General features: G+C 45.5%; 1 protein-coding gene across 1 annotated transcript in view; it reads left to right on the top strand.

The window, feature by feature from the left end:
* LOC109486498 (E3 ubiquitin-protein ligase HERC2-like) overlaps positions 1 to 9,423 on the top strand; it is a 69,908-nt gene extending 60,485 nt beyond the window's left edge. Inside the window, 15 exon segments of the mRNA XM_019790335.1 lie at positions 15 to 260; positions 646 to 860; positions 1,083 to 1,260; positions 1,399 to 1,652; positions 2,094 to 2,233; positions 3,114 to 3,209; positions 3,548 to 3,927; positions 5,612 to 5,753; positions 6,105 to 6,299; positions 6,534 to 6,668; positions 7,055 to 7,223; positions 7,637 to 7,742; positions 7,954 to 8,166; positions 8,360 to 8,472; positions 9,035 to 9,423. Coding sequence (XP_019645894.1) covers positions 15 to 260; positions 646 to 860; positions 1,083 to 1,260; positions 1,399 to 1,652; positions 2,094 to 2,233; positions 3,114 to 3,209; positions 3,548 to 3,927; positions 5,612 to 5,753; positions 6,105 to 6,299; positions 6,534 to 6,668; positions 7,055 to 7,223; positions 7,637 to 7,742; positions 7,954 to 8,166; positions 8,360 to 8,472; positions 9,035 to 9,197 — 2,745 coding nt within the window. The 3' untranslated portion in view covers positions 9,198 to 9,423.
* The last annotated feature ends 6 nt before the right edge of the window (positions 9,424 to 9,429 follow it).

The raw sequence follows: 9,429 nt of genomic DNA on the forward strand, positions 1-9,429 counted from the left end.
GCCATGCCGACCAGGTGTTCCACCAGGAGCATGACGAGCAGCTGCTCCAATGGCTGAGCCGCCGTCCGGACGACTGGACGCTGTCCTGGGGCGGCAGTGGTCAGATCTGGGGCTGGGGTCACAACCACAGGGGGCAGCTGGGAGGGGTCGAGGGGGCGAAGGTCAAGCTGCCCACCCCCTGCGACGCCCTGGCGGCCCTGAGACCGGTACAGCTGATTGGTGGAGAGCAGACACTGTTTGCTGTAACTGCTGATGGAAAGGCAAGTGGTCATAACGACAGGACTTTGGTCTTGAACATAGCCTTCATTGACACAACAGAAGTACAGTAACTATATGCAATGTATATGTACCTACAAACAGACAAATGAAACAAATCATAAACATAGTTTCGATCCCAACTGTTGTCAGTCATCTACATCACTGGAAAGTGTGGACATCCACTGGTCATTCTTTGAACAGTGCACTCAAGATGTTGTCCACTGTACTCATTAAACAATGTGTGTTTGTTGTACTCATAGATGTATGATGTTTCTCTCTCTTTCAGTCAGCCTCAAATGAATAAATTGCACAAATTTATTATAGTACAGTTGTAAGATGGTATAGCAGTTTGCAGAGGATCAAAAAACACTTCCATTTTCCCCACAGGTGTATGCCACCGGGTATGGAGCAGGAGGGAGACTGGGAATCGGTGGGACAGAGTCTGTATCCAGCCCTACACTGCTGGAGTCCATACAACACGTCCACATCAAGAAGGTGGCCGTAAACTCAGGAGGGAAGCACTGCCTGGCCCTGTCCTCCGAGGGAGAGGTCTTCTCCTGGGGGGAGGCTGAGGATGGCAAGCTGGGCCATGGCAACAGGAAGTAAGATACCATTTACACACGTGGGCAAAAACTTTTGTTTCTTTGATCCATGTGTTCATCCATAACTTGTACCTTTCAAGGCTAGAAATGGGTGGCAGTGAATAAGATGCGGTGTGAGGACAATGATAATGTTTTCAGCACCAAGGACAGGCATCATTGTTTTCTACATACATGCAGCACCATAAAATCCCCATTTTGACTATACCACTATTCCATCCCCAGCTCCTGTGACCGTCCTCGTGTCATTGAGTCGCTGCGTGGGAAGGAAGTGGTGGACATCGCCGCGGGGGGTGCGCACAGTGCCTGTATCACCTCCACAGGGGAGCTGTTCACCTGGGGGAAGGGCCGGTACGGCAGGCTGGGCCATGGAGACAGTGAGGACCAGATGAAACCAAAACTGGTAAGGACTAATACAAATACTAGTACTATTGTCAGGACAAACAGAAATGTTTTCAGCACCAAGGAGAGACATCATTCTGTTTCAAATACCATGGCAATAACTCAAGCCATTCTCATGATGATTTGTTGCGTGTCCCAGGTTGAAGCACTGAAAGGTGTTCGAGTTGTTGACGTGGCGTGTGGCAGCGGGGACGCCCAGACGCTGTGCATCACGGACGACGACTGTGTCTGGTCGTGGGGGGACGGGGACTACGGCAAGCTGGGAAGGGGCGGCAGCGACGGGTGCAAGATTCCGCAGAAGGTGGAGGCTCTGATTGGTCAAGGCGTGGTCAAGGTGGAGTGTGGGTCGCAGTTCTCTGTGGCGCTCACCAAGTCTGGATGTGTCTACACATGGTGAGGGCAGGAAGAGCCGGTTGTGCTTCCTTTGAAACTTAAGTTTGGACTGCATGTCGGCAGAATGTACTGCACCTGCGTGAATCCTGGATTTTTTGTGGTTTTCTTTGGATGTTTGGTCAACATTGCATTAGAATTTTGCCTGTTGCAGATGTATCTTTTCGGACACAACATTTGAAAACTGTAGACAGGATGTCATTCTCAAATACATGAATACAGAAATTCTGCTATGCACAATACATAACGGTTTTGCTCAGGCGCAATAGCCCTGCTGACGTGCTAGATTGGACCTTCCTTTAGAAATCAACTTTTGAACTGTAAGAAACTTTGTGAAACTTATTCCTTTTTCCCTATGTATATTATGGCCTAGGAAACATGATAAACAAATCATATATGAGGTAAAATTTTTAAAACATTGTTGGCAATTCTGTTTGACTTCAGGGGTAAGGGAGACTACCATCGCCTGGGTCACGGTTCAGATGACCATGTGAGGAGACCACGTAAGGTAGCGGCACTACAGGGGAAAAATGTCATCAGCATCGCTACAGGCTCACTGCACTGTGTGGCCTGCACAGACCAAGGTAGGGAGAATGACAGGAGAAGGAGGAACAAACACTAAAAAATGAAGGTTACCTAGTGGTGCTGCACAACCACATTTTGTTTGGTGCAACCTATTTCTAAAGCCAGTCCCGCCGAATGGAGCTTCTCTGGCCGGCTTCCTTCTCTGGCCAATTAATACTCTTTTTAGGCCGATTTCTACGATTTATTCACCCCGCAAAGAAGTCTGGTGGAGACTATTGCCACAGGGCATATGGTCCATGTCCATTCATTTTAAGTCATTTCAGTTATTGCTGAGGTAAAAAGAGGACAAAGTTGGGGCCATACACGTGTCTGACTCTTCCTGTGCAGTTGTATTTTGATTCACATGTTCTTCTAAATAGTAATATTACCTATATCACAATACATGCACTGTGCACACACATGCAATCTATATCTATCAATATCATAATCTATATTATGTTGTGTCTGGCTGGGAGCCTTTGCAATTTTATTTGTTTCTCTTTTTCTCAAATTATGTCTGACATTTATTTCAAGAAGACCAAGGTAGGGAATGGCATTTATTTTCAATTATTACATTTTCCTTCTCTATATACACTCTTATATTTATCATATTAGGGTATATTTTCTAACACGTTTGCTCCATGCAAGGCCAAAAGTCCACTTCAGGGCACTGAACTACCTGTAAGTTGGTGGAAAGTACAAGGGAAACACAAGCTATTGCTGTAGAGAGACTGGTATTTCAAAAGTATGATGATATGAATTGGAAGAGAAGCAGTATTAAGTCATGACAGTATTACAATCTTCAAAGATAACCCACAAAGATTTAGAAGACCGTACAGTACGTAGTAGACCTACCTGTACATGTGTTCTGACCAGGTGTTTTACCTGTATTATCCACAGGTGAGGTGTTCACCTGGGGAGACAATGATGAAGGACAGCTGGGAGACGGGACCACAAACGCCATCCCCCGACCCAGGCTAGTGGCTGCACTCCAAGGTACGTGTACTGTAAATTCATTACCTGGTATGCTTTGCAACAGAAAAACATACATTACTTTTGCTCTGTTTCTTCTTCTCCAAACACTTGAGCTCAATGACCTGGACCAGACGTACGTCACAATGGCAAGTGGTGCTGGATTACATTATGTAACAAGTGTTGAAGGGGCTGGTCATCATACATGTACAATGTACACATGTGTACCTGCAAGTAATCTAAGTTGCAGCATTCTTCTAACTTTTCAAACTTCATCCACAAATCTCTTGGATTTTTCCTGGATTTTTCTAACGTTTTAAAGAAGACGACTGTGATTGCAAAATTTTTCATTTTTCATTCAGGGAAAAAGATCAACAGAGTGGCCTGTGGCTCTGCCCACAGCCTTGCCTGGTCCACGTCCAAGCCGGTGAACGCCGGTAAACTACCGGTCCAGGTCCCTATGGAGTACAACCACCTGCAGAACATCACCATGCCTGTCCTACGCAACCGCCTGGTTCTCCTGCACCACTTCTCGGACCTGTTCTGCCCCTCCATCCCCATGTTTGACCTCCTGAGGGGGCGGCTGGCGGATGAGAACGGCAGCAAGCCGCTGGTGGGGCTGGACACCCTGCGGGGGGTCCTGGTGTCGTCCGGGAAGGAGGCGGCCTTCAGGAAGGTGGTACAGGCCACCATGGTGAGGGACCGGCAGCACGGACCCGTCATAGAACTAAACAGAATACAGGTATGGTTGTTTGTTTGTTTTGTCAGGGCTCGTGACTGCGACTGATTTGGTCGCATATGCGCCCAAAATTTTGACGGTGCGACTACATTTGAAATCACGGTCGCACGGTGCGCCAATAAAAATTTTATCCTATTCATTCCATTGTCGGCACAATCTTGTGAATTGACGATGAATTGTCGATCTCGCCATGACGCCGCAAAGAAAACGCTGTCATTGGTAGAAAATCTGACACCCCACTGGCGTTTCACAGCAAAATTTTCATGTGAACAACTCCGAATGTCTTTGTTTACATCGTGAAAGCTCACCGATACTCCCGCCGGCCGGCCGCGCCCGACCACATGGTCGCGGCATGACGCTAGTTTTCGGCAGCTCGGCGGAAAAATAATCCATCCCCAGAAGAAATGTTACGCATGAAAATAACAATTACAACTTGCTTTCCTCGTTATATGAGTTTTTGAGGCCGTAAAATGTTTAAAACCGTTGAAATTTGCTCGAAAAAACGGCTCGAAAATCTACGGCGAGACTGACAAAATGGCCGACGGTGTTTCACAACAACAGTGGTCAAAGGTCAAGATAGCATCCAAATGTACAAGATACATGTACTAAGTACATATTACAAGGTGCTAAAACGAAACTTTAAACGCATGAAAACATTTTTTTCGGCTACAACTGAAATAAAAATTCACTTATATTTTTATAAGGTTAATTTCCAAACATTATTGAGAAATTTTCCGAATTTATTGGTTACTTGTGTTAGTGCGGTTGGATGCTGTGATTGTGAAGTCCCTAATAGTTATACATTGGGAGAATCAGATGAGATATTAAAGATTATCATGCTTAGTATCGCGACCCGAGTGTCTCTCAAAAATTGTTTTTGAGTGGAGTTTATAGACATGATCACATTTTTATTTGTTCAGCTGTGTCAATATGTGATTTGTTTGGGAAATAGGATTTGGTTTAGTTTTTAATATATCAATGTCAGGTACACCTTTGGGAATAATTGCTCCAAGTTCCAGGTAGTAAATACATGTACATTTTGTATCATGTATTTTTCACTTGTTGAACTTGTGGAAGCACCGTTGGCCCCCGGTTAGGGGTCATCCGGGGAACCTATGCCCAATTTTTTCAAAATTAAGGATGCTGATAGAATTTTTTTTAAAGGAAATATGATCTTAGTAAGCTTAGTTTTTAATATATTAACACCTTTGCAATACAATATTTTTTGTTGGTGCGCCTAGATTTTAGCCTGTGCTCCTAACTTTTTATGGTTAGGAGCACAGTGCTCCTAGGTCAAAAATTTAATTTGGAGCCCTGTTTGTACATGTTGTTTTTTATTTGTTTTTTCGTTTTCTCCAAACAAGTAAGGTCAATGACCTGGACCAGATTGCTGCCACCATAGTAACTGGTGCTGTAACAGACACCCTCGGTGTTGGGTGACATTATGTAGCAAGTTTCAGGACAGATTTAGAGGGGCTGGTCACCATGTTTATGAATGTGTTAAAGTAAAAATAAACCATGGCAGGACCATGTGAAGAAACTGGTATCTATCTGCTGTGCAAATGTACCTTTCTAGTTTAATTGAGCCTTTGTTTATTGATTCAAATCAGTCTGCTGGCCACTTTTCATTGAGGTGAGGTAGAAGAGGTCAGGGTCAAACAAAATATAACGTGGTGGTTGTTTTCAGGTGAAGCGTTCGAGGAGTAAAGGCGGGCTGGCAGGACCAGACGGGATCAAGTCAGTGTTCGGACAGATGTGCTCCAAGATGGCGTCCTTCACGCCCGACAGTCTGCTGCTGCCCCACAGGGTCTGGAAGGTCAAGTTCATAGGTAGGTAGAGTCTTTTGTGATCTGGTTCATGTTTGATAGCTTGTATTACACAATCTTTTACTGTCAGGGGCTGATTGGGCCTCCTCCCCAAGTGCTTGTGGCCACATACATGTATTGAGGGAGAGAGATTGGGAGACAGAAAGATTGGAAATTATATATTCTGTGTGCCTGCCTACATTCTGCCTACTGTCTAAACTCATTTGATGTAATGTGTAGATCAAACACACTACATCTACACACACTACATTTGTGTGTAGATGAGTAACTGGGCTAATTTCTTTGTCCCCTGAGTGGTCTTCTTGGCAGTTTAGACTGTTCCATCATCCTTCTTTCCCATGTTCCTTCCCCCAGGAGAGAGTGTGGATGACTGCGGAGGCGGGTACAGCGAGTCCATCGCAGAGATGTGTGATGAGCTGCAGAACGGCTCCACCCCCCTCATGTGCCTCACGCCCAACGGTCGCGAGGAGTCCGGCGCCAACCGAGACTGCTTCATCCTCAACCCGCACGCCAAGGGACCCACACACATGAACATGTTCAGGTTCCTGGGTAAGAGTCTGCTTTTGTCTGAATTTTCAGTTGCATATTTTATTTAGTCTGTCTATGGCCTTCAGGAAGAATGACCAATTACTGCAGTTGTATAACAGTCTGATGTCATGTGACTTCAATAATGAATGAAATGTGTCTGAAAGTCTGTTACAGTACTGTTTACACCCCCTTAATACATTGTTTAGGTACTAAAGAGAAAGTTACTGGCCCTGATTAGATGTGTATATGATACAGGTATCCTGATGGGGATAGCCATCCGTACGGGCAGCCCTCTCAGTCTGAACCTGGCTGAGCCGGTGTGGAAACAGCTGGCAGGGATGCCGCTCACTGTCACAGACCTGACCGAGATAGATAAGGACTACGTACCAGGTAAGGACAAATATGGAAAAAGGGTTTTGTAGCTCTTTGCCTCAAAAGACCTACTAGTATTCGTTTTAAATTTGTGTCACCGTGGAAAGTCAATCCACCATTCTCCTCCACCTAACTCTTTGTCTTCTGATGCTGGCATGGCTTCAGTTAGGCTCAATCCTGTCCATTCTTTCATGTTGTCCTCCCACCTTTTCATCTGCCTTCCACTCTTTTGGCTGCCTGGCACTGTCCCTTGTAATACTTAGTATAGTTTTTGACCGAACTGCATCACAGCTTACATCTCACTACAGTTGGTCATCTGTTGTTTGCACCTCCATGGGACAGTTGAGAAGAATCTGTAGTGGGTACAGAAGACAAAGACAAAGATGTTGTTTCCTTCCCGCCAGGTCTGATGTACATCCGTGACATGGACAAGGACAGCGAGGCGTTTGAGAACCCCCCCATGCCCTTCAGCACCTCCAGCGCATCGGGAGACGAGGTGAAGCTGAGCCCAAAGTACTCCAAAATCACGCCGGAGAACAGGCAGGAGTACGTCAGGCTGGCACTCAACTACAGGTCAGTCTGTCTTGTCTGTACCGGTAGCTATGTTTGAAGGTAAACGTATTGTTTTGGCTTTGTTTCTTTGTCTTCTTCTTCTGTTTCAAACAAATAAGGACCTGGTCAATGACTTGGACTAAACGGCTGTCACCATGGTAACTGGTGCTGTAGCAGACACCCTATGGTGTTGGGTTACAATATGTAGCAAGTGGCAGGACTGAGTTGGAGGCGCTGGTCACCTTATGCAATGTATGTGAATGTGCTATGGTCCACAGTTCATAGTATTTGTTGTAAGAACAGAAGTTTCTGGTACATGTAAGTTAAGAACAATTTCCCAGTACATTGTACTTGTATATACTGTAAGCATCCATCCAAATTATTGCAAGCATTAGCAGGATAAACTAGATGAAGATGTGGCTTTTTTTTTTCAGACTGCATGAGTTTGAGCAGCAGGTAGCGGCTGTGAGGGAGGGCATGGCCAGAGTCATCCCTGTCCCCCTCCTCTCACTCTTCACAGGCTATGAGCTGGAGACCATGGTAAGTACCTGTTACCATGACAACCTGTTACCATGGTAGACACCTGTCACTGGGACAAGTACTAGTTGCTACGCTATGTTCTAACTTTTTTACTGTACTTTGGAACTACATGTACAAGTAATCAAAATGCTACCTGTAATACAGTTAAAGCTAAGATATGATCAACAAACAGTTCAGGCTATGATAGTGTTTTGTTTCGTTGCACGCGTAGGTTTGTGGCAGCCCCGACATTCCACTGTACAACCTGAAGTCAGTGGCGACGTACAAGGGGATCGACGCCAACGCCCCGCTGGTCAGGTGGTTCTGGGAGGTCATGGAGGAGTTCTCCAACCAGGAGAGATCGCTCTTCCTACGCTTCGTCTGGGGACGGACACGGCTGCCCAGAACGATCGCCGACTTCAGGGGCCGAGACTTTGTGCTTCAGGTACAGAACTAGTTTCTGTTGCAGTTTACAAAATCAACGTGCATTGATATATTTAAAGGCAGCATGCATAGTCCAGGGTTAGTGACTGTGTTTCTGGACTAAGAGGTTAGGAGTTCAAATCCTGGCTGTTGTTAGTTACAGTTACATGCGGTCTGGTCCTTGCTAACCTGCAGTTGTCCCCATGTTTCCCCAGGTTCTAGATAAGTACAACCCACCTGACCACTTCCTGCCGGAGTCCTACACCTGCTTCTTCCTACTGAAGATGCCCAGATACTCCTGCAAGCCTGTGCTCAGGGAGAAACTCAAGTATGTATGATTTACGCACACACACACATACACACACATACACACGCACACACACATACACACACACACATACGCACACACACACACACACATGTACACACACACACACATAAAGATAGATACTCCTGCAAGCCTGTGCTCAGGGAGAAACTCAAGTATGTATGATTTACGCACACACACACATAACACACACACACACATACACACACACACATACGCACACACACACAAACACACAAACACACACACACACACACACACACACACATGTACACACACACACACATAAAGATAGATACTCCTGCAAGCCTGTGCTCAGGGAGAAACTCAAGTATGTATGATTTACGCACACACACACAAACACACACAAACACACACACACACACACACACACACACACATACGCACACGCAAACACGCAAACATACATGTACGTATGTTAACACTTTACACTCATCCCTTGTGTTATAATCATAGATACACAATGTACATGTAGATCATGTTAAAGTAGGCTACAATAAGCACTAGCATTTACTTAATCCTTGTGTTTTTTTCTCCACAGATATGCCATACACTTCTGTAAGTCCATCGACACAGACGACTACGCACGCATCGCTCTAACGGGGGAGACGGTCGCCGAGGAAACAAGTGAGGAGTCGGAAGATGACGACATTGACAGCATCGACTCCGACTCCGAACCTGTTGAGTCCTCCGAAGACGAATAAACCTCCCTCAGCACCCCCATCTGTGTAGTGGTACCACCCAGATTTCTGTCAGTTTGGTGTGGCGTAGGGCTTGTCCATTTCATTAGTAGGGGACCTCGAAACATAAAATGTATTACTCCTCTGAAGACACAAAAGTCTTGAATCTTCCACATCATCCCCATCTGTGTAGTGGTATCACCCAGATATATGTCAGTGTATATCTGTATAGGATTCATCCATGTCATTAATGGGG

This window comes from Branchiostoma belcheri, unplaced genomic scaffold (genome assembly GCF_001625305.1).
Source record: "Branchiostoma belcheri isolate BF01 breed outbred unplaced genomic scaffold, Haploidv18h27 scaffold80, whole genome shotgun sequence".
In the NCBI taxonomy this organism is placed as follows: domain Eukaryota; kingdom Metazoa; phylum Chordata; class Leptocardii; order Amphioxiformes; family Branchiostomatidae; genus Branchiostoma; species Branchiostoma belcheri.